Source organism: Haliotis cracherodii, unplaced genomic scaffold, assembly GCF_022045235.1.
Source record: "Haliotis cracherodii isolate W230 unplaced genomic scaffold, xgHalCrac1.p SCAF_3, whole genome shotgun sequence".
In the NCBI taxonomy this organism is placed as follows: Eukaryota; Metazoa; Mollusca; class Gastropoda; order Lepetellida; family Haliotidae; genus Haliotis; species Haliotis cracherodii.
This window is the reverse complement of record NW_027266286.1, coordinates 9,198,846-9,224,048: the sequence shown is the minus strand read 5'-3', so window position 1 is coordinate 9,224,048 and position 25,203 is coordinate 9,198,846. Positions and strand designations below refer to the sequence as shown.

General features: G+C 44.0%; 1 protein-coding gene across 1 annotated transcript in view; it reads left to right on the top strand.

The window, feature by feature from the left end:
- Positions 1-25,203, top strand: part of LOC139475212 (protein MMS22-like) — a 52,539-nt gene that overhangs the window by 23,739 nt on the left and 3,597 nt on the right. Inside the window, exons 17-35 of the mRNA XM_071258462.1 lie at positions 95-202; positions 1,322-1,433; positions 2,056-2,228; positions 3,208-3,341; positions 4,142-4,232; positions 5,032-5,102; positions 5,669-5,789; positions 6,370-6,450; positions 7,135-7,293; positions 8,168-8,294; positions 11,522-11,692; positions 12,306-12,428; positions 13,593-13,691; positions 15,352-15,393; positions 16,278-16,409; positions 17,890-17,948; positions 18,243-18,377; positions 18,932-19,123; positions 19,655-19,691. Of these exons, the coding sequence (XP_071114563.1) occupies positions 95-202; positions 1,322-1,433; positions 2,056-2,228; positions 3,208-3,341; positions 4,142-4,232; positions 5,032-5,102; positions 5,669-5,789; positions 6,370-6,450; positions 7,135-7,293; positions 8,168-8,294; positions 11,522-11,692; positions 12,306-12,428; positions 13,593-13,691; positions 15,352-15,393; positions 16,278-16,409; positions 17,890-17,948; positions 18,243-18,377; positions 18,932-19,123; positions 19,655-19,691 (2,167 nt within the window). The remainder of the gene's footprint in view (positions 1-94; positions 203-1,321; positions 1,434-2,055; positions 2,229-3,207; positions 3,342-4,141; positions 4,233-5,031; positions 5,103-5,668; positions 5,790-6,369; positions 6,451-7,134; positions 7,294-8,167; positions 8,295-11,521; positions 11,693-12,305; positions 12,429-13,592; positions 13,692-15,351; positions 15,394-16,277; positions 16,410-17,889; positions 17,949-18,242; positions 18,378-18,931; positions 19,124-19,654; positions 19,692-25,203) is intronic.

Sequence of the window (25,203 nt, the reverse complement as noted above, 5' to 3'; positions counted from 1 at the left end):
TATTTTTGGGCTTTTTCTACTTTTTTGTCAGTGGCTGTCTTGAGTAGAACACGTAATACATGTAAAAAGTACAGTTTGAGGTTTGTGTTCGTAGCTTGGAGAAAGAGAACAGCTTCCACCTGTTTCTGTGTCTGATGGCGACACAGATTTCGAGGCTCATGAAGTCAGGAGCTGTGCAGGAATGGCGACAGATGAAGGGGAGGTAACTGGAGATGGACTTACAGTTCATATTAGCATATGTTGTGCCAGATGTCCCTTGATGTATTCTGCTGTAGAAGTTTAATCTTGGGGCCTCTTGACATCAGTTCTGACAGGGGCCTTTGAAGGTCCTGGCTAGAACTGGATCTTCAGCAACAATGCTTGTTGTAAGAGGCGACTAATGTAATTCGACTCACTGACTTGGTTGATGCATGTCATTGTATCCCAATTGTGATGGATCCTAATGATGTCAATCACTGATGTTTCTTGTCCAGACTCGATTATCTCCAGACAGGCATCATATAGCCAGAATGTTGCTGAGTGTGACGTTAAACAAGAAACAAACAAACAAGATTACTATGATTTTCAGAGGTTAACTGTCCTCTCAGTGTTCCTGTCTATTAACAAATGTGATAACGTTCAAAATTGTGGTTAATAGGCTACAAAATCTTACTGTTTAGACTTGATCTCATCATAATATAGTGTATACTGATAGTTCTCTCAGCTGAAATAATGCTGATGGAACGTTTAAATGTACTCAGAGCCGGGGTAGAATTGGTCTTCATAAACCCATTTTGGCCATAAAAGGCGACTATGCTTGTCGTAAGAGGCAACATAATGGATCCGTTCATCAGACTCTCTGACTTGGTTGATGCATGTCATCGTATCCCAATTGCCTGGATCTATGTTCATGATGTCAATCACTGGATTGTCTTGCCCAGACTCGATTATTTACAGACCGCCGTCATATAGCTGGAATATTGCTTAGTGCAGCGTTAAACAACAAAGAAACAAACCAATATAATGTACTCACTCACTCAGTTAAACAAGGCTGTGGATAGTCTAGGAGTTACAGCACTGGTTCTTCATGTGCCCTGGGGCAGTCGGGTAGCCTAGTGGTTAAAGCGTTCGCTCGTCACGCCGAAGACTCGGGTTCGAATCCCTACATGGGTACAATGTGTTAAGCCCATATCTGGTGTCCCCCGCCATGATATTTCTGGAATATTGCTAAAAGCGGCGTAAAACCATACTCACTCACTCACTCACTCTTCATGTGCCCTAGACAGGCTAATATAAAGCAGTGTAACAACCAACTCATGCTCAGTTACATGCTTTGTGTCAGATTCTGCTCCAAGTTCCATCAGCGTCGGATGCAGGAGCTGTCGGAGACAGGTCTGTACAACTTCACCCTCCTCTTCCTCACTCTAGCCAGCATCACAGAGCTGGAGGACATGGTGAGTCCTGCATTACATTGGTCTTCTTGTTTTAATCTTTACCTCACCTACTAAAAGTCAAGTCAGCATCGTCTGTCTGCTGTATTCCGTCAGGTACAATCGCCTCAGAAACCACTCGACCAATGAAGCTGAAATTTCTCATGCTTGTTCACACAGCAATGATGATACCTCAGTTTGTACAAGGGGCGGTCGGGTAGCCTAGTGGTTAAAGTGTTTGCTCGTCATGCCGAAGACCTGGGTTTGATTCCCGACATGGATACAATGTGTGAAGCCTATTTCTGGTGTCCTCCACCGTGATATTGCTGGAATATTGCTAAAAACAGCGTTAAACCATACTCACTCAACTTTTACAAGTGGTTGGAATCTGATTTTTCAATATGGTCGCCACTGCCACTACTGGACTATTTCTGGCTATTTCTCAGCCATTTTTGTTCAATATGTAGTGCAATTTGATGTTTAGTTGGTACTGACACTCAACACATATGTTCTGTTTTTTTCATTTTTTTTATATTTTGGCATTGTTTCAATTTTATTTTTTCTCTCTCTTAGTATTTAATTGCTTACATTGAACCATGTGGATAGTAAAGAGATGAGTACTGTGAGGTTGGGCTGTATATTTCAGGGCAAGAAGCTGTGTGACTTCTACAGTATGTTAGACCCCAGTAACACGTCTCCGAACCGCCGCACCATCACGTGGATGGGTGGACTGGCACTGTGCCAGATCTGCGGGGAGAGAAACACAGACATGGCATTTGTAGCAGACAAACTGGCGCCGTCGTTCAACTCCGTCTGCAGGTGGTTCAGAGTTCTTTAATCTTGATTAATTTGCAGGAATTACAAGGCAACTGGTTTGAGATGTCTGCTGAGGTTTTGTGTTTAATGCGTAACACAAAATTAGTTGTTGTATGTCAAGTTTCTTTACAGTAGGGGACACGGGTGGCCCAGTCGTCTAAGGCGCTGCGATTCGCTTTGCAGAATTGCATCCCTTGGGCACGCCAGAAACCTATGATTGTGGGTTCGAATCCTGGTCCGCCCCGATTATGTTTCTAGGTTTGTCAGCACCATACCCGTGCTCGTGGATTTCACCGAAGTGGTAAATGTCCAAGACCTGCATCACTTCGGGCTTTCCTCCCACATTAGCTGACACGCCATGATATAACTGGAATACTGTTAAAAGCGGCGTTAAACCGCTCACTCACTCACTTTACAGCACTTGGCATTTTACCAGCTCTTCAATCATTTGCTGCCACTGACATCACTTACAACAATCTCTACTCCCACACCACACATGCTTTTTAGTGCCATTTGACGAGGGCCACTGGTGGGGCGGGATACACTCACCTCTTCACAGAGAGCTGGTATCATCACTATTTGATAGTGATTTATATACACAGGCCTGTAAATTAGCCGATGTTGTACAGTGGACTCTGCTTTTAACAGGGATTTATAATGATTATGGAAAGGTTTTTGTCTCCTTTATTAATATATGTCACTATTGGGGCAAGTAAATATTTTCGGTAAACTTGCATCCCTGGGCTTGATTGTTTACAAACGTTGCGGCGTAAAAGAACAGTCACTCACTTCCAGACAACAGTCCAGCGTAAAGAAGGTATCAATGAGCTCATGTAGACTTGCTGATGATGTATGAAAGACCATGTTATCCCCCTGAAGACAGATATTGCCACATTAGAGCTTTGTACCGAGCCCTGTTAGAATATACATAAAGAGAGAAAACAGTCTGCAAATTTGCAGATGTTTGTGTGTCATGTTTCAGGGAATTCTCAGACTCAGGGCTTGACCCACAGTGCCGCCACGCCCTGTGGAGGATGGTCAGTTTGTACCTGGAGGGCTTGCAGGACGTCTTTGAGGCCAGCTCCTCGCTTACAGCTTCAGAGTACAGGTTACTGGGTGAGTTCAGGTTACTGGGTGAGTTCAGGTTACTGGGTGAGTTCAGGTTACTGGATGAGTACAGGTTACTGGGTGAGTACATGTTACTGGGTGAGTACATGTTACTGGGTGAGTACAGGTTACTGGGTGAGTACAGGTTACTGGGTGAGTACAGGCTGCTTGGTGAGTACAGGTTACTGGGTGAGTACAAGTTACTGGGTGAGTACAGGTTACTGGGTGAGTTCAGGTTACTGGGTGAGTTCAGGTTACTGGGTGAGTACAGGTTGCTGGGTGAGTACAGGTTACTGGGTGAGTACAGGTTGCTGGGTGAGTACAGGTTGCTGGGTGAGTACAGGTTACTGGGTGAGTACAGGTTGCTGGGTGAGTACAGGTTACTGGGTGAGTACAGGTTGCTGGGTGAGTACAGGTTACTGGGTGAGTACAGGTTACTGGGTGAGTACAGGTTGCTGGGTGAGTACAGGTTACTGGGTGAGTACAGGTTGCTGGGTGAGTACAGGTTGCTGGGTGAGTACAGGTTGCTGGGTGAGTACATGTTGCTGGGTGAGTACAGGTTGCTGGGTGAGTACAGGTTACTGGGTGAGTACAGGTTACTGGGTGAGTACAGGCTACTGGGTGAGTTCGTGACATTTGGGAAGCTGTTCATTGTCAGTTTTACCTGAACTGAGGCAGGGTTGCTAACAGGAGGACATGTTGATGTCAGGTTGACAGAATGTACCTAATAACAAAACAAAGTCAACCGATGTCTTGATTAATGTTGTTGTTTCTTGTGAGTAGTTCAATGTCAATGTGCCCATCTCCAGGAGAGGATCTGAGTCTGGTGTTCCGGGTCTGCCGAGATGGGGAGCTCCGCTTTGTCCTCAACTCTCTACATATGATAGTCAGCAAGTTCAGGTGAGCTATGCTTTGTCCTCAACTCTCTACACATGATAGTCAGCAAGTTCAGGTGAGCTATGCTTTTCCCTCAACTCTCTATACACATGATGGTCAGAATGTTCAGGTGAGCTATGCTTTTCCCTCAACTCTCTACACATGATAGTCAGAAAGTTCAGGTGCGCTATGCCTTTCCCTCAACTCTCTACACATGATAGTCAGAATGTTCAGGTGAGCTATGCTTTCCCCTCAACTCTCTACACATGATAGTCAGCAAGTTCAGGTGAGCTATCCTTTTCCCTCAACTCTCTACACACATTATAGTCAGGATGTTCAGGTGAACTATGCATTTCCCTCATCTCTCTATACATGATAGTCAGCAAGTTCTTTCAACGAGAGATAGAGCAGTTTGATTGTCCTTGCTTGAACTGTCTGTAAAAGTCCTGTTTCCACACTTGCTGAACTAGGCCAAAATGTTTAGGTTCAATTGTAACGCCAACAGTGGCTACTACGAGTTATGTGCCTTCTGTGTCCCACCTACTGACCAATCAGATTCCACCTCTCATATCACTTGCTTTGGCTTCGAACAAAATGGCAGCTCCTAGTGAGGGAGTCAACCGGATGTTAATTTTTTTATGCGACTTTGATTGGACTATGCATAGAATCGTTATTTCAGCCAAAATATAACTCAATAAATGCAGCCTTGTTCAGCAAGGGTGGAAACTGGACTTTTATAGTCAGGTAACTCCCTTGCCTTGAGAAGATGAGCTAGGGGAGCTAGGGTACAAAGTTGTTACAGCCAAGACTGATTTGCTTCCAGGAGTGTCCTGCAGCCAGACACCAGCTCCGATGTAGCAGTGCAGCCTCGACTGAGGGAGGATCAACACCAAGGTTGTACAATGAGATGCTGGGTTAATAATACGTCCCTAGTTCTCCTTGCTGGTCATAACAGCCAACTAAGGGGATTGGTCAGACCTGGCCTCTACTCCATGTTTGGCAGGCAGCCACTAGGCAGTATCCCGTGAAGTATCCACTGAATTATTCCTTGAAATATCCCTTGAATTATTCCTTGAAGTATCCATTGAAGTATTCCTTGAAGTTTCCATTTAATTATTCCTTGAAGTATTCTTTTAATTATCCCTTGACATATTCCTTGAAGTATCCCTGAATTTATTCCTTGTAGCATCCCTTGAATTATTCAAGTATTCATTGAAGTATTCCTTGAATTATTCCTTGAAGTATCCATTGAATTATTCCTTGAAGTTTCCATTGAATTATTACTTGACATATCCCTTGACATATTCCTTGAAGTATCCCTTGAATTATTCAAGTATTCATTGAAGTATCCCCTGAATTATTCCTTGAAGTATGCCTTGAACTATTCGTTGAAGTATCCTTTGAAGTATTCCTTGAAGTATCCCTTAACATATTCCTTGAATTATTTCTTCTGTTGACAGCCATATCCTCCTATCTGTGGCTGTACATCTACCCCGCCGTCAAGGACCACTCCACCACACTGACCCCACCCCTCAGTCTGGCCGACCTCGCCGCCAACCTCGCCCTCATGGCCAGAGACCAGTAAGAGGCTTTGTGTCTATTCCACAGTTGCTATGGTTACCAAAGCTATCATGGCATGTATTTGTACTCATTCAACTTCCCAATCAGGATTCTAGTTGGTCACAACGTCCTAGCAGATAGTGTCATCAGACCCCAGGATCCTCTCACACCCAGGACTATTGACAGATTGCCATGTTGGACGGAATATTGCTGACTGAGGCATAAAACAACATTCATTCAGTCACTAAATTTTTTATTAGCTCACCTAACTGATAGATGCAAATACAAGTTTCATTTTCTCATACTAGCAATAATGTGTCTCCATAGTAATGTAAAGGGTTGTGAGATCAACATTTTAAATAAGTTACTTCTTTGTGTCCTCAGTATTTGCTCAGAAAATATTTGAATCTCAATGCAAACTGCAGCGTTTGTTAAGTGGATGTCTTTGTGGAAATTTTAAACTGTGGACGACATATCCAGGTGCTGTGGCACTGTTTTCACACACAACCAGACTGAAAGATTTTATGGATGTTTCTGTCAATTCATCAAATCACCAACCGAGGGCTAGTGACCATGTTTATTATCCTGCCTGATGTTGCAGACCTCCGTCCATGAGACCGACGCGAGAAGACTTCCAGTCAGTGTTTCAACACTTCAGCTCAAGAGAGTCTGTTCAAGTCAGGTAATGCCAGAGTTTGCCCTGTTTTTGGGAAGAGGGTTGGTTTTGTAACTCGCTCACACCTTCACAAGCAATGAAGAGTCTAGAACTTGATATTATACGTTAGGCTTTGTCAACTAGAGCAAGGTAATCTACACTGTAGGATGACAGGGATTTGTTTCTGTGTGTCTTTGTCCGTCCATGAAAGATGTGATTTCTGGAGCAGATCTTTAAAACCGTACAGTAATTTTGTACCAAATTTGATACATTGATAGGTCTAGTGGTGAACTAATGCCTTTTGATATTTTTGGATTTTTTTAAAAATGTGTTTTTCGAATTTCCATGGCAACAACTTTGACTAAGGCTGTAAATGGCAGTAGAGCTTGTTATCACACTTGGCACATAGATAGGTTTAGTGATGAACTGGTGCCTTTTGATAATTTTTAAACAAATATTGTTGGAGTTTCCATGGCAACAAGTTTCATATATTTATCCATAACTAGTTTTTGCCATTGCATGGGATGTCGATGATTTTGTCCTCTTATTAACTATTGTAACTCTACTGCAATAGTAACATTGCCCCTACCTTTAACCATTACACCTTTTTTGTTTTTGAACTATCACAAATTGAAATTATTATGAAGTCATTCAGCCAAGATGGCTGAATGTGGAAATGATTTGACTGAACACAATTCCTCATCTCTCCAGCATCAGCTGCCACTTCCTGTGCCAGGTCCTGTGTGAGGATGGAATTATGGACTACATGATTTCAACCAATCAGAATGCTCAGACCCAGTTGCTGCAGGCTTGGTTCAGATGTGTCCTATTACTACCAGCATCATCAGCCCAACTAAACACATTGACGAGGTAAGGATGGAGTGAGTGAGTGAATGGAATTTATTTGTGTATATGATGCTATATCTGACCTTGAACAGACATATCAGTGGTTGATGGCGTGAGCATTGATGTACGGTCGGGGCATGATGACACATGGCTGTCCAGAGCTGCTACAGCTCATTCTGTGGCGCTATGCTTGTCATAAGAGGCGACTATCAGGATCGGGTGGTCAGGCTCGCTGACTTGGTTGATGCATGTCATCGATCCCAATTGCGGGGATCGATGTACATAATGTCAATCACTGGATTGTCTGGTCCAGGTTCGATTATTTACAGACCGCCGTCATATAGCTGGAATAATGTTGAGTGGCATTAAACTACAAACAAACAAACAAACAAATTATTTAAGAATTAATCAAAACATTGAGAACACAATTTATAACCAATATTCAGCCATGATCAGAATGTGTTTGTTTGTGAGTTGAATAATGTCGAACTCAGCAGTATTCTAGCTTTATGACTGTGGTCTGTAATCAATTATAGACCAGACAATCCAGTGATTGACATCATGAGCATCGTTCCACTCATTTGGGATACGATGACATGCATCAACCAAATCAGAGAGGCTGACCACCCGATCATGTTAGTCGCCTCTTACAACAAGCATAGTCACCTATTACAGCAAGCATGGGTTGCTGAAAACCTGTTCTAACCCGGATCTTCAGTGGTGTTAGACAACATGTGCTGTGCAAGTCTTTGACCCAGGTTCATGGAGGTGTGGGTAAAGACATCATGGGTCTTGGTCTTGCACTTGTATATGCAAGAAGTCAAACCCTGTGCATTCATTCGCCTGGGTTGCTGAGGCTCCTGTAACCATGGTAACAAGGGTTTAATGTGTTTGTCAGTATTGCCCTCGGCATCCCGGACATCAAGAAGGTGTTTGAGTTGGCACGAGCAGCGATCCCCACCGACATGGAGGAGGCCCCCAAGATGTTCCTGAAGGCTCTCGGAAAACTCTACTCCAACACACAGGTAACTCACCTGCCTCTATTCTAACCCACAGGTAACTCACCTGCCTCTACTCCAACACACAGGTAACTCACCTGCCTCTACTCCAACACACAGGTAACTCACCTGCCTCTACTCTGACACACAGGTAACTCACCTGCCTCTACTCCAACACACAGGTAACTCACCTGCCTCTACTCCAACACACAGGTAACTCACCTGCCTCTACTCTAACACACAGGTAACTCCCCTGCCCTTTCTGTAACACACAGGTAACTCACCTGCCTCTACTCTGACACACAGGTAACTCACCTGCCTCTACTCCAACACACAGGTAACTCACCTGCCTCTACTCCAACACACAGGTAACTCACCTGCCTCTACTCTAACACACAGGTAACTCACCTGCCTCTACTCCAACACACAGGTAACTCACCTGCCTCTACTCTAACACACAGCTCACCTGCTTCTACTCTAACACACAGGTAACTCACCTGCCTGTACTCCAACACACAGGTAACTCATCTGCCTCTACTCCAACACACAGGTAACTCACCTGCCTCTACTCCAACACACAGGTAACTCACCTGCCTCTACTCTAACACACAGGTAACTCACCTGCCTCTACTGTAACACACAGGTAACTCACCTGCCTCTACTGTACTGTAACACACAGGTAACTCACCTGCCTCTACTCTAACACACAGGTAACTCACCTGCCTCTACTGTACTCCAACACACAGGTAACTCATCTGCCTCTACTCTAACACACAGGTAACTCACCTGCCTCTACTCTAACACACAGGTAACTCACCTGCCTCTACTCTAACACACAGGTAACTCACCTGCCTCTACTGTAACACACAGGTAACTCACCTGCCTCTACTGTACTGTAACACACAGGTAACTCACATGCCTCTACTCTAACACACAGGTAACTCACCAGCCTCTGCTCTAACACACAGGTAACTCACCAGCCTCTACTGTAACACACAGGTAACTCACCTGCCTCTGCTCCAACACACAGGTAACTCACCTGCCTCTACTCTAACACACAGGTAACTCACCAGCCTCTACTCTAACACACAGGTAACTCACCTGCCTCTCCTGTAACACACAGGTAACTCACCTGCCTCTACTCCAACACACAGGTAACTCGACAGCCTCTACTGAAACACACAGGTAACTCACCTGCCTCTACTGTAACACACAGGTAACTCACCTGCCTCTGCTCCAACACACAGGTAACTCACCTGCCTCTACTCCAAGACACAGGTAACTCACCTGCCTCTACTGAAACACACAGGTAACTCACCTGCCTCTACTGTAACACACAGGTAACTCACCTGCCTCTACTGTACTGTAACACACAGGTAACTCACCTGCCTCTACTCCAACACACAGGTAACTCACCTGCCTCTACTCCAACACACAGGTAACTCACCTGCCTCTACTCCAACACACAGGTAACTCACCTGCCTGTACTCTAACACACAGGTAACTCACCTGCCTCTACTGTAACACACGGGTAACTCACCTGCCTCTACTCTAACACACAGGTAACTCACCTGCCTCTACTCCAACACACAGGTAACTCACCTGCCTCTACTCTAACACACAGGTAACTCACCAGCCTCTGCTCTAACACACAGGTAACTCACCAGCCTCTACAGTAACACACAGGTAACTCACCTGCCTCTGCTCCAACACACAGGTAACTCACCTGCCTCTACTCTAACACACAGGTAACTCACCAGCCTCTACTCTTAACACTCAGGTAACTCACCTGCCTCTCCTGTAACACACAGGTAACTCACCTGCCTCTGCTCCAACACACAAGTAACTCACCAGCCTCTACTCCAACACACAGGTAACTCACCTGCCTCTACTCTAACACACAGGTAACTCACCTGCCTCTACTCTAACACACAGGTAACTCACCTGCCTCTACTGTACTGTAACACACAGGTAACTCACATGCCTCTACTCCAACACACAGGTAACTCACCTGCCTCTACTCCAACACACAGGTAACTCACCTGCCTCTACTGTAACACAGAGGTAACTCACCTGTCTGTACACTAACACACAGGTAACTCACCTGCCTCTACTATAACACACAGGTAACTCACCTGCCTCTACTCTAACACACAGGTAACTCACCTGCCTCTACTCTAACACACAGGTAACTCACCTGCCTCTACTCTAACACACAGGTAACTCACCTGCCTCTACTGTAACATGCAGGTAACTCACCTGCCTCTACTCCAACACACAGGTAACTCACCTGCCTCTACTCTAACACACAGGTAACTCACCTGCCTCTACTGTAACACGCAGGTAACTCACCTGCCTCTACTGTAACACACAGGTAACTCACCTGCCTCTACTGTAACACACAGGTAACTCACCTACCTGTACTCTAACACACAGGTAACTTACCTGCCTCTACTCTAACACACAGGTAACTCACCTGCCTCTACTATAACACACAGGTAACTCACCTGCCTCTACTCTAACACACAGGTAACTCACCTGCCTCTGCTCTAACACACAGGTAACTCACCTGCCTCTACTCTAACACACAGGTAACTCACCTGCCTCTTCTCTAACACACAGGTAACTCACCTGCCTCTGCTCTAACACACAGGTAACTCACCTGCCTTGAATGTAACACATAAGTAAAATTTAACTTCCAAGGGTGCCGTTAGTGCAAAACAAACTCAGTGCTACGACTGTCGTAAGTCAATGTAAATGTATAGGAGGCCTCTACACAAACTGTACTCTAATGCACAGGTAACTTACCTACCTCTACTCTAACACAAAAGTAAAACTTAACTTCTCAGGGTGCCGATGTATGCTGTTGCTACGGCTGTTGTAAGTCTGTGTTAAAGTGTAGGAGTTACAATCACCTTAGCGCTAAGATCACTCTGTACAATGGCAAATAAAAAAAATAAAATAAAGAAAACTGGGAATATTATTTTCAAAAGCATTATTTTTTGCAATTCCCTGAAATGTAATCGCCGTTATTAACATCAAAACAAATTGTGCACACATTGTGAACTCATACTGAAAAAGCAACAATTCAGTTTAATAACTTTGGCCACAGATTCTGATAAATAACAAAACAAATCTTAAAGGTTATATTTCATCTTACTGCTGTCCACCAACGTCATACAAGCGAATCTGTACTCCAAGGAGAGAATGGGGCTGACTGACTGACGATAATGTCGATGATGTCCATGTTTCAGGACCTGCGGGAGAAGATGCTGCTGCGGGAGAAGGTGATGGGGTACTTCTCCAATGTCCCCCAGCACATCTCCCCAATCCTGCGCAACATGGGGCCCGTCGACACCCTCACCTCGCTCTACTCCAGCGTTGGCCACCTCATCAAGTACTGCTCTCCCTTGCTGTTTGCACAGGTGGGCATGGAGTCAATCTCACTATAGTTTTACAATCATTTCACCTTTTTTATGAAAGCAAATTCTATTAATGGCTGAGTGAAGTCCCATGGTCGGTAAAGTGAATTATGTTTGAGTGTGCCACAGAGCAGATGTTACGATGTTCACTGTGCCCTTTGGAAGAATACTTTTGATAAATTTCAACAAATAGTTTTGAATCAATATTGTGTTACAATCAATGACACTCGCTGGTCACAACACTTATCATGGCATAACAAGTCAGTCACACTGACAGCTGGCTGTTATGAAAGTACTGGTTGTGACCTTTACCATAAGCTGTGGTCCATCTTTGAACTACACAGTGTACTAAGTCCAAAGTTGTCTCACTTCAGTTTCATTGAGACTGACTTGTTTCAATTACTGAATCACCAGGTTAGGTTGAGGAGCATTCTGTTCCATAAGCTCATTTTCTTCAGATCTTAACAGAGGTATTGAATCTGGATAAAGATCTGATTCACTGAGATTGCTTCCCAACTGCCATATTTCATGAAGAGTTGGGTACAAATGTCATCCATTCTTCCTTTTTGATGAAGACGAGCAAGCAGACTTCAAAACTTCTAGATGTTGTTTTCAGTCCAAGACGGACTGTCCGCTGCCTGCCATCATCAACGCCATGATTGTGCCCCACTTCCTGTTCAAGACCGACAAGCCAGTGAACCCAGTGTTTCTCAGCGCAGTCAGGGCAAACCTCCACCTGGTAGGGATGTGTTGATGGAAGTGTAGCTCACCTGCACTTCGTAGGGATGTGTTGATGGAAGTGTAGCTCACCTGCACTTCGTAGGGATGTGTTGATGGAAGTGTAGCTCACCTGCACTTCGTAGGGATGTGTTGATGGAAGTGTAGCTCACCTGCACTTCGTAGGGATGTGTTGATGGAAGTGTAGCTCACCTGGTAGGGATGTGTTGATGGAAGTGTAGCTCACCTGCACTTCGTAGGGATGTGTTGATGGAAGTGTAGCTCACCTGGTAGGGATGTGTTGATGGAAGTGTAGCTCACCTGCACTTCGTAGGGATGTGTTGATGGAAGTGTAGCTCACCTGCACTTCGTAGGGATGTGTTGATGGAAGTGTAGCTCACCTGGTAGGGATGTGTTGATGGAAGTGTAGCTCACCTCCACCTGGTAGGGATGTGTTGATGGAAGTGTAGCTCACCTGCACTTCGTAGGGATGTGTTGATGGAAGTGTAGCTCACCTGCACTCCGTAGGGATGTGTTGATGGAAGGGTAGCTCACCTGGTAGGGATGTGTTGATGGAAGTGTAGCTCACCTGGTAGGGACATGTTGATGGAAATGTAGCTCACCTGCACCTGGTAGGGACATGTTAATGGAAGTGTAGCTCGCCTGCAACTGATAGGGACATGTTGATGGAAGTGTAGCTCACCTGCACCTGGGGGGGATATGTTGATAGAAGTTTAGCTCACCTGCACCTGGTGGGGATATGTTGATAGAAATGTAGCTCACCTTCACCTGGTAGGGACATGTTGATGTAAGTGTAGCTCACCTGCACCTTGGAGGGACATGTTGATGTAAGTGTAGCTCACCTGCACCTGGTAGGGACATGATGATGGAAGTGTAGCTCACCTGCACCTGGTAGGGACATGATGATGGAAGTGTAGCTCACCTGCACCTGGTAGGGACATGTTGGAAGAGCCTGACACTAGGAGCATGTCTAGCAATGTGATAGGATTCAGATTTGGCATTAAAAACATTTTCAGTCTTTTGATGCAAAAGCAGAAAAAAATTGGAAAGTCTTTGGAAACCTTTTCTTGGTTACCCTAATTATTCAAACTATGCAAGGCATTTCATCTTTTCGTGCCCTTCCACAAGAGCTTACATGATGTTCTACTATCTGACCTGTTTACAGTTTGTCCAAGGCCTTGGTAAGCTGGAGTACAAGAGGGCTCCCTATGTTCAAAGACGTCTTGGTGATATTGTCAGTCTGTACTTCACACGATTTCCCCTGGTAAGTTCTGGCCTTTTTTTAATCAACACGACCTCTAGATTTTACCTCTGTGGATTTCCACACTAACACCAAACACACACAGACACACAAAGAATGTACTTATATTTCCTCATGGTGTCTTCATAGAACTGTTATCATCAGGGGATGACCCAGGTGGCCTAATCACCTAAGGCACCGCAGTTTGCTGTGTAGAGTTGCTTCCCCTAGGCATGCCAGGATCTGTTGATTGAATCTCAGATGCCCTGACTGTGATCCTGGTTTATTACCTCACTTGTGCTTGTTGGTTCCACTTTGTGGTAAGGCCTGCATCACCTCAGGCTTTCTCCCCACAGTAAACTGACCCGTGAAGATTCCGGGGTAGAATAGGTCTTCAGCAACCCATGCTTGCTGTAAAAGGTGACTATGCTTGTCGTAAAAGGCGACTGACAGGATCGGGTGGTCAGGCTCGCTGACTGGGTTGATACATGTCATCGATCCTAATTGAGTGGATCGATGCTCATGATATTAATCACAGGATTTGTCTGTCCAGACTGGATTATTTACAGATCGCCGTCATATAGCTGGAATATTGTTGAGGGCGGCGTTAAACAACAAACCAACCAACCAACCAACCCCACAGTAAGCTGGTATCCCTCCAATAACTGAGATACTGTTTGGAGACATTAGACCAACTTACTGTCTGTAGGTTTCCAAGATAGTCTCAAACACTATTACCGAATTTGACGTAATAAGCACCCCCCTCTATAAGCGCCCATGGCGATATTTGCTAATATACTTGCTAGTGAACAATCTCAATCAGCATCACTTATTTATTTGTGTATAATACACACTCGTGTGTTATATGCACCCTCAATTATGGGCAATTAAAAACTGGAAAAATATATCTGTTATATATAAACATTTCAGGCTGTCAGCATAAACCACGAAACCATCTTTCAACTCTGTTTTTTTTTACCAAAATACTATTTTGATAAGAGCCCCCTATTTCTAATTTTGAGAGCGCCCTGGGCGCTTATTACGGCAAATATGGTATTTAACATCATTTCAGGAATTATGAGATAAGTTGTCTACTGAGATTTGTGTTGCCTTGTTGGTAGTCAAGGCTAAAATGTACTTCATGTTCGCCTAGGAGCTGAGTAGATTTAGGATTGGATGGCTTTCAATGTATTTCTTGACTCAATGTGTGTCATAGTACCTAAACAGTGTAGCTCTTTGCTTATGTTGTCAACCTCTGCCTCATAAGGCAGCTTGGCTGGAATACTCCCCAGGAAGCTGAGAATGAAATTCACCTAGCTAATAACAATACAGGACCATGAGCATAACCTAGTGGTTAAATTGTTCGCTTGTCACGCCGAAGACCCGGGTTTGATTCCCCACATGGGTACAATGTGTGATGCCTATTTCAGGTGTCCCCTGCCGTGATATTCCTGGAATATTGCTAAAAGTGCCGTAAAACAATACTCACTCACTTGGTTCATTGAATGGTGCATTTTAATGGACTTGTGTATATAATTATTGCCTGGCCTAGACTGCATTATTTACAGGCTGCTGTGGTGTAGGTGACAATAATATTACAACACTCAGTTGCTTGCTGACAATGTAGCAGTGTCCAAGGATGTATGTCCATCTTCTGAGCAGCGTCCTTTGCTTGTTTTGTTAGAAATCTACTGGGTCCAGTGCGACGGCTGTGCATCCCTTGGTTGTGAGTACTATTACTTCTACTTCATGGTGTGACAAGGTAGTGGGGAAGTCTAGTGGTTAAAGCGTTCGCTCACCATGGCAAACAATAACTCACACACACACTCGTAGTGTGACACTCTTTTCACTGTGAGCCAGCTGTGCTTGATTCCGGAGAAACAAGAAACCATTCCTCACAGAGAGTTTGACATCTCTTGTAACATCCATATGTTAACATGTAGTAGGGACACTGGCAGTGTGAAGATCGCTTTATGAATGTGGAATTCAAGGTCACAATGGCGGCTATGTATGAATTATGTCGGTTAACTACCACCTTTAGGCTTAGTCCTCTCTCATTGCCCATAAGAGGTGACTAACAGGATCGGGTGGTCAGGTAAGCTGACTTGGTTGATGCTTGTCATCGTATCCCAAATGCATGGATCAATGCTCATGATGTCAATCACTGGATTGTCCGGTCCACGATTTACAGACCGCCGTCATATAGCTAGAATATTGCTGAGTGCAGCATTAAACAACACACAAACAAACACAAAACAAACAAACAAACAAGTCTCATTATCCATAGCCATTCCAGGTTAGAGTAGTTATCCAGCAACCTCTGCTTGTCATGAGTGATGACCGAGTGGATCCAGACGTCAGACTCGCTGACCTCATGTCATCGTACTTAAATCACATAGGACATTGCTCATGTTATCAACCACTGCTTTATGTGATCTAGAATCAATTATTTATGTGTTGTTATACCTAGAATATTGCTTACTGCAGTGTTAGATAACAAACCAGCAAACAAACCTGTCTTCATTGAGTTAACAATGTTCCTTGATTGAGAACATCTTTTTTTCCTACTTTAGTTATTGGTACTTGAAATTTGTGTGTTTTGTTGTCCAGAGTTCACTGTATGGGTCGTGCGTCCAGTCTCCGAGCCTGGAGTCGGTGGATCTCCGCCATCTTGTCCTTGAGATGGTTCACAACAACTACCTCCAGCTGAAGAACCAGACCCTGCCGCCGTCTGCCAGCGCTGTCAGTCTCCTCTCCACATCTACAATTGTCTTTTTGTATTTCCACGTGGTTAACTATAATAATATCATTATGATTACATGTGAAATGACCTTAACAAGAAATATAAACCTGGTAAGCAATCTCATTAAAATCAGATCTTAGTTCCTGCTACCGCGAAACAAAGATCTGAGAACACCCCATTACGGGTCACGTCAGAACAACCTTTCATCCGACCAATCAAAGTGTCGCTTACCAGATCATGGACAACACATAACGGGTCACGTCAGACGGACCCTCCGCGAACTTTGACCGACCATAATGAATACCACGTGTTAAAGTTTTCGAGGTTGCATGATTAGAAATCACATTCCTACTGTCACTTTCATGATCTGGTAAGCAACGCTCTGATTGGTCGGATGAAAGGTCCTTCTGACGTGACCCGTAACGGGATGTCCTCAGATCTTTGTTTAGCGGTAGCCAGAACCAAGATCTGATTTTAATGAGATTGTCTGCTAAGTGTCCAGACTTTATAGGATATCAATATAGTGGAAGACAGTACATGTTATACCAACTGGGGAAAAAGCAAGTGTAAATGTGGTCCATTTAATTCTCCCCCACAAAGATATCAGCGTTCAAAACTTTATGTTGCATTTTGATAAAAACTGGCTTTTTCTCCTTGGAAAAGCACATCAACTTTTCAACTGATGTAGCATTTTGTGATGACCTGTCTTCCAGTGTTTATGGGCCAGAATATACGTGCCAGACAATGATGGTAAGGTGCCCAGTGTTTCCTGACAATCTGTGATGTTAGACCCAACTTTGTCACACCAACCCCTTGATACACACGTGATGTTAGACCCAACTTTGTCAGCACCCAACCCCTTGATACACATGTGATGTTAGACCCAACTTTGTCAGCACCCAACCCCGTGATACACATGTGATGTTAGACCCAACTCTGTCAGCACCCAACCCCATGATACACGTGATGTTAGACCCAACTTTGTCAGCACCCAACCCCGTGATACACATGATGTTAGACCCAACATTGTCAGCACCCAACCCCGTGATACACATGTGATGTTAGACCCAACCCCTTGATACATCTGATGTTAGACCCAACCCCTTGATACACATGTGATGTTAGACCCAACCCCTTGATACATCTGATGTTAGACCCAACCCCTTGATACACATGTGATGTTAGACCCAACCCCTTGATACATCTGATGTTAGACCCAACCCCATGCTACACGTGTGATGTTAGATCCAACCCCTTGATACATCTGATGTTAGACCCAACCCCGTGCTACACGTGTGATGTTAAACCAAACCCCTTTATACACATGTGATGTTAGACCCAACCCCTTGATACATCTGATGTTAGACCCAACCCCTTGATACACATGTGATGTTAGACCCAACCCCTTGATACATCTGATGTTAGACCCAACCCCGTGCTTGACATGTGATGTTAGACCCAACTCACTCCCTGTTCTAGGGTTTGGCCTACGTCACCGAGGTGCTTCAACGAACCAAAGGAGGGGAGGTAATCGCAAAGTGAGTGAATGTACAGGAACAGAAATCCTGATATTGGCTGCTTTTCGGAGCTGATTAATTAATACATAAAACTGCTTCAATAAAATAACAACAGGTGCATTTTATGTATACTTTTGCCTAAATTTCTTTCTCTTTTTATACATGCCTACATACAGAGCATGTAAAGCATGCGGAATATTTAATTTAATAAAATACTCAGTCTTTACAAATTGAAATGGGCAGATTTTTGGGGGATTTGACTCAAAAGATTTAGTATCGTATCTTTTGTATATATATATATATATATCTTTTCAGAGACAGCAGGCTCCTGATTCGCACGTCCATGGAGTATATGCTGTTGGCGCCGTCACCTGCCCTGAAGCAACACTCCACTCACATCACCAAGCACCTGCTAGAGGCCTGTGCCCAGAACCCCACCGTTGTACCTGTGTAGGTGTAGTCAGGAGGGACAGGACATATGTAGCTGTCTTAGTAGATTGTCAGCCTGGAGAGCCGAAGTTGGGGGATCAATCCCCGGCCGCATCATACCAAAAGATGTTAATAGATGGAATTGTTTTTACCCTGCCTGGCGCTCGGCATTAAGGGGCCAAAACAAGGACTGGTCAGCTCGGAGTCAGTATACTTTGTCTGAGTGGGGTATTCATGTTAAACTGTGGCATGGTATGTGAGCGGGCTAGCAGTATAAAATCGGCATCAGTCCAGACTAGTACAATATCACACACACACACAGACACACGCACAGACACACACACACACACACACACACACACACACACACACACACACACACACACACACACACACACACACACACACACACACACACACCGCTATATAAGTGCAATAATCTTGAACGTGATGTTAAACCCCATTTCACCTCCCCTCACCACACCTGTCCTAGTAACAGAGTAAAACTGTTACTGTCTACGGACTATTGACGGCCCCTTTCATTTTAACATGCGTCGATGTCCCTGTTGTTCCAGCACTGATCTGCTGCCGGTGGTGCGGGGGTACATGGGGAAGTACCTGAGGCTGCAGACAGAGGGGGTGTTCCAGGTGCTGGGAAAGATCCCAGACGTGCACCCCGAACTGCTGGTGCAGCTGATCCCAGACCTCACCGGTGCCATCCGAGACCTAGAGAAGAAGCGAGGAGTCGGAGTCGACACATCTCTCAGGTGGGCCGTAAACATACACAATAACATACAGAAAAGTAACAGATTCTGTGAGCCTCTTTCAGAGACATGATTCAGCTTCATGGGCCTCATGGTTCCTTATAGATATGACCAAAATGTATGTTTTGATTGACAGATGTATGAACTGGGGATGAAAAGTGCAGCATGACAATAGCTCACTTGAGATTCGGGGTAGAATTGATCTTCAGCAACCCATGATTGCCGTAACAAGCGACTATGCTTGTCGTAAGAGGCTCGCTGACTTGGTTGATGCATGTCATCGATCCCAATTGAGTGGATCAATGCTCATGATGTCAATCACTGGATTGTCTGTCCAGACTCGATTATTTACAGACCGCCGTCATAAGCTGGAATATTGCTGAGTGCAACAAACAAACAAACAAAGCACCTGCTCCAGGTGCCACCAAGTACATAAATCAGGTTGCACCACCAAAATATTGTCTGCACCATTATATCATATATTGAAAGGTTCATGTGAAGGACTTGCATCTGACAGGAGTGTTTGTGTTTCAGGAAGCTGTACATAGATGTTCTGTCCCAGCTGGGAGAAGCTGGTGACATGGAGAAGCAGAGGCTACAGCTGGACCACGTCTAGAACAGCTGGACCACATCTAGAACAGCTGGACCACATCTAGAACAGCTGTGCTACATCTAGACAAGATGCACAATACAATAGCTGGACCATGTATAGACCACACGGTACGGTACCACAGCACACAAAGCTCAACAACAGACACTTCAGTCTTTCCTCCCACATCAAGCCGACAGGCTGTGATATAACTAGAATAAAATTCAAGTGAAACAGACTAACAGAACCCAGAACAGCAGGACCACATCTAGAAAAGCTGGACCACACCTTCAACAGCTGGACCACCCCTAACAGCTGGACCACACACCTACAACAGCTGGACCACACCTACAATAGCTGGACCAGACCTTCAACAGCTGGACCACCCCTAACAGCTGGACCACACCTTCAACAGCTGGACCAGACCTTCAACAGCTGGACCACCCCTAACAGCTGGACCACACCTACAATGGCTGGACCACACCATCAACAGCTGGACCACACCATCAACAGCTGGACCACCCCTAACAGCTGGACCACACACCTACAACAGCTGGACCACACCTACAATGGCTGGACCACCCCTACAACAGCTGGACCACCCCTACAACAGCTGGACCACACCTTCAACAGCTGGACCACACCTACAACAGCTGGACCACACCTACAACAGCTGGACCACACCTACAACAGCTGGACCACACCTTCAACAGCTGGACCACACCTACAACAGCTGGACCACACCTACAACAGCTTGACCACACCTACAACAGCTGGACCACACCTACAACAGCTGGACCACACCTTCAACAGCTGGACCACACCATCAACAGCAGGACCGCACCTACAACAGCTGGACCACACCTACAACAGCTGGACCACACCTACAACAGCTGGACCACACCTACAACAGCTGGACCACACCTTCAACAGCTGGACCACACACCTTCAACAGCTGGACCACACCATCAAGAGCAGGACCACACATGAAACAGATGTGCCACACCATCAACAGCAGGACCGCACATGGAACCGATGTGCCATATCTCTGACAGCTGGGCCACACCATCAACAGCAGGACCGCACATGGAACAGATGTGCCACACCATCAACAACATGACCGCACATGGAACAGATGTGCCTCACCATCAACAGCAGGACCGCACATGGAACAGATGTGCCACATCTCTGACAGCTGGGCCACACCATCAACAGCAGGACCGCACATGGAACAGATGTGCCACATCTCTGACAGCTGGGCCACACCATCAACAACAGGACCGCATATGGAACAGATGTGCCACACCATCAACAACAGGACCGCACATGGAACAGATGTGCTACACCATCAACAACAGGACCGCACATGGAACAGATGTGCCACACCATCAACAGCAGGACCGCAGATGGAACAGATGTGCCACACCATCAACAGCAGGACCGCACATGGAACAGATGTGCCACACCATCAACAGCAGGACCGCACATGGAACAGATGTGCCACACCATCAACAGCAGGACCGCACATGGAACAGATGTGCCACACCATCAACAGCAGGACCGCAGATGGAACAGATGTGCCACACCATCAACAGCAGGACCGCACATGGAACAGATGTGCCACACCATCAACAGCAGGACCGCACATGGAACAGATGTGCCACATCTCTGACATCTGGGCCACACCATCAACATGATGAAGTTTAACTAGTGACCTTGCATGAAATGATAGAGCATCCAATCCAGTCACTGCTCATGAACAATACTATAGCCTGGACATGTGTTGCAATAAAGAAGGAAGATCCCGCCAATAAAAATAATATTCATTCATCAACTTTGCTGAGACTAAGAGGTAATAAATTAAGCAATTAACCTAACCCTGAGGAGAAACCATTTGATTTTCAATGGGAGGATTTTCATCTGAGATCAGCATTTAATTTTTTTAAATTTTAATACTCAATTATGTTTCCAACATAATAGGTGCTCGGTTATTTTGTTGTTGTAAATAGATATAAATAAACCATATTCTTTAGACACTTTAATATAGTTTTCTGTATTCTCCATATTTCAATTCACACCATCTTCTAAAGAAAGCACATTATTGTTTTCCCATAATGTCAGGCATAGGTATAAATGTTTCAGTAAAAAGGTTTTACAAACCACCCACACCCACACCCTCATGAAAATCAAATGTATTTCCCCCAATCATGATTGTGCCCTGGGGTACATTGCCAGGAGACTTCATCTACATAGAGGATGCTCACTACTAGCCATTGTCATGCAAACAATTTCAGCAAATTATGATTAGCGACTAAGGGCAGTGTTATAAATTGGCACTAGTCCTGTAGTCCTTGCCAAACTGCCCAATAGTTAAGGTATCATAAGGACTAGTAGAAATTGGCCATTTTTGAGGGTTTTGCTATATGTTATCATTATAAGGACTAGTAGAGTAAAACTGTTAGTTTCTACCGCTGCTAAGGGGATCGGGTGTTCAAGCTCTCTGACTTGGTTGATGCACATCATCCTATGCCAATTGCGTATGTTCATACTCATGGTGTCAATCTCAGCAGACTACTGTCATAATAGCTGGAGTATTGCTGGGGCGTCAAACAAGAAACAAACAATATACAATTCTACCATAACATTAAACAAAAATGTTTGATTATGATTGCTTAAAAAGAGGATATCTTTTCGCTACAGAAACCTCTTTTTGAATATATTGAGCCTTTTCACACACAAAACCGTGCGTATGAATACATTGATAGCCAACGTAGCCATCCATAAATATTTGCCCACATTCTGCCACATCCCAGTTGGGGGTGGAGAGGGATTACTTTACATTTGTATTATTCACGGGGTTATTGCTAACTGAAAAGACTTACACTTTTGAAAAACATAGCAGAATGTTAATTAAAAAAGTTATTGGAGAAATGAATTTGTTAAGAATTTTGTAAAACTATTAATTTTCTACATCCTGTCACAATGGGAGAAGGCATATTTCCAAGAAATGACTTGGTGAGTCCAAACACTGCACAACAGGTTGTGATGAAATTAGAACACATATCTTACGTCTCATTTTGGACGGTTATTTGTCAACTTCTTTTTGAAAAACTATGTGTTTTGAACCCTTATTTTGAACTTATTTTAAAGTCAGTGATCACTAACTTTGACAGGATTTCGGAATGTACTGAGATAGCTGACCTTTGTTGCCTGTTTTTTTCACCGCCGTTTTCAAAGCGCCCTTGTCATGATAGAATGGAGATTAACCTACTGTGTTTTGAGATTTATCTCCTAATTGATGTCATGTGACCCTATAAATAGCGTACATCACGCAAGGGGTTATATTCAACTTGTTCGCAGAGAGTTTGCTTAGCCTTCACAAGGTATGGCTGCATCGGTCACAAAATATTGGTTCACCCCTACTCAACTATATTCAAGTACAAGTATCGTTGGCTGACGTTGCTAAAATTAACAAGCATTCAACCACGACATTGATGAATACTTGATTCTGATTGATTAAAAAGAGGTTTCCTTTTTGCTACGGAAACCCCTTTCTAATATATTAAGCCTTTTCACACACACAAAAGTGAATACATCGATAGCTTACATATCGGTTCATTAATAAATGGCTGTCGATCGATTACCCCCATATGAACTTTAAAACGTATTTATATTTCCTCCTGTTACACGCTGGGTCTCAAATACAAGCCAGGTCTCCGATACACGCCGAGTCGGTCCAACTAAATAACGCCCAGGGGCGTCCGGAAACGTCCGGAAGCGCAGCGTCCCGAAGAATGATACTTAATAATAAAGTGTATTCTATTATAATTGTGTTCTTGTATTAATTATTATGAAAAATAACATATAGCTAGAAACAAATTACATACACCAATATTCATTTTAAATGGTGAATCTGCGTCGCAAATACGATTTCATTTTATTCGAACTGAGTTGGTGGTCGTACCTTAGTCTTTGAAGGACACAATGTAAATTTTGCTTATGGAACAAAAATAATGTACATTTATAGTGTCATATTCTGTATACTATTAATTTCATAAGTAATATTGAAAGACAGACGTTAACAATTAATAAGAGTAACCTGTACATAAAATAATAAATTTAAAATAATTGTACATGTACCTACCGTTGCAAATATTACGATGCGAATATACAAGTCACACACAAATACATATATCGGTACATAAACAATTTACATCAATGCACATATGTGTATACCCATATATGCTTGTACACCTATACCTCTACATACCAGCATATCACACATGCAAACAGCTATTTGATCGATGTAATCGTTATGAAGACATATTTAGATTTTAAATCGTTTTGATTTCGCAATGAACAGATGGACAAACTGTACAACAGCAAGGTTAGTATCAGTAGATGTTGTAGCATTTCCATATAATACTGAATCCAACTCATATCGCTCTATATAGTAGTACATATTGTTCTGAAGATTGCCGGGGCGGTCGAGTAGCCTAGTGGTTAAAGCGTTCGCTCGTCACGCCGAAGACCCGGGTTCGATTCCCGACATGGGTACAATGTGGGAAGCCCATTTCTGGTGTCCCCCGCCGTGATATTGCTGGAATAATGCTAAAAGCGGCGTAAAATCATACTCACTCACTCTGAAGATTACAGTAGGAAACATGAAAAGAAGTAACATCTAGGATCCTCATAATGATACCCACAGGACCAGGTAGTAGACTCATGAATATGTCTATAATATTTGTGTACATTTTAATCACTGCATCCTAATCTTGGGGTGGCCAAGTCGTCTAAGGCTCCGCGATTCGCTGTGCAGAGTTGCGTCCCTTAGGGACGCCAGAAACCTATGATTGTGGGTTCGAAACCCGGTTCGCCCCGATTATGTTTCTAGGTGTGTCCGCACCATACCCATGCTCGTGGGTTTCACCCAAGTAGTATAGTCTGAGACCTGCATCACTTCGGGCTTTCCTCCCACATTAAGCTGACACGCCGTGATATAACTGGAATAGTGTTAAAAGCGGCGTTAAACCCAACACACTCACTCACTTTCGGCAGATGGACAAAAACCACCCATGGTACCATCAGGTAAAGGTAATCGTGTCATTGTTTTGCACGCTGCAGCCATGATATGGGGCTTATGGAAGGATGTGGAAATAGTTTTCTGTATTTTCATTTTAGTGTTTGACATTTTCGTTTTGTGTTTTTGACATTTTCGTTTCACTTTTCAGCGATTCAATATCTTCTTTACACATGATTTATCACACATTTGTAAGACAAATCGTGTTAATTTGCAAAAGGTTACGATAACAGTAAGTGAAATCAAAATATTGGGCCACCGTAAATTACATCATGTTATTGGCCATGTTATTGGCCAGTTCATACATGCATGACAACACACGAATATTTTCTAAGTTGATCATCATTTTACCTGTAAAAGTACATTTTAAGGGAAACCACAGATTAGATTAGGGCAATTTGCGTTATTTTGATA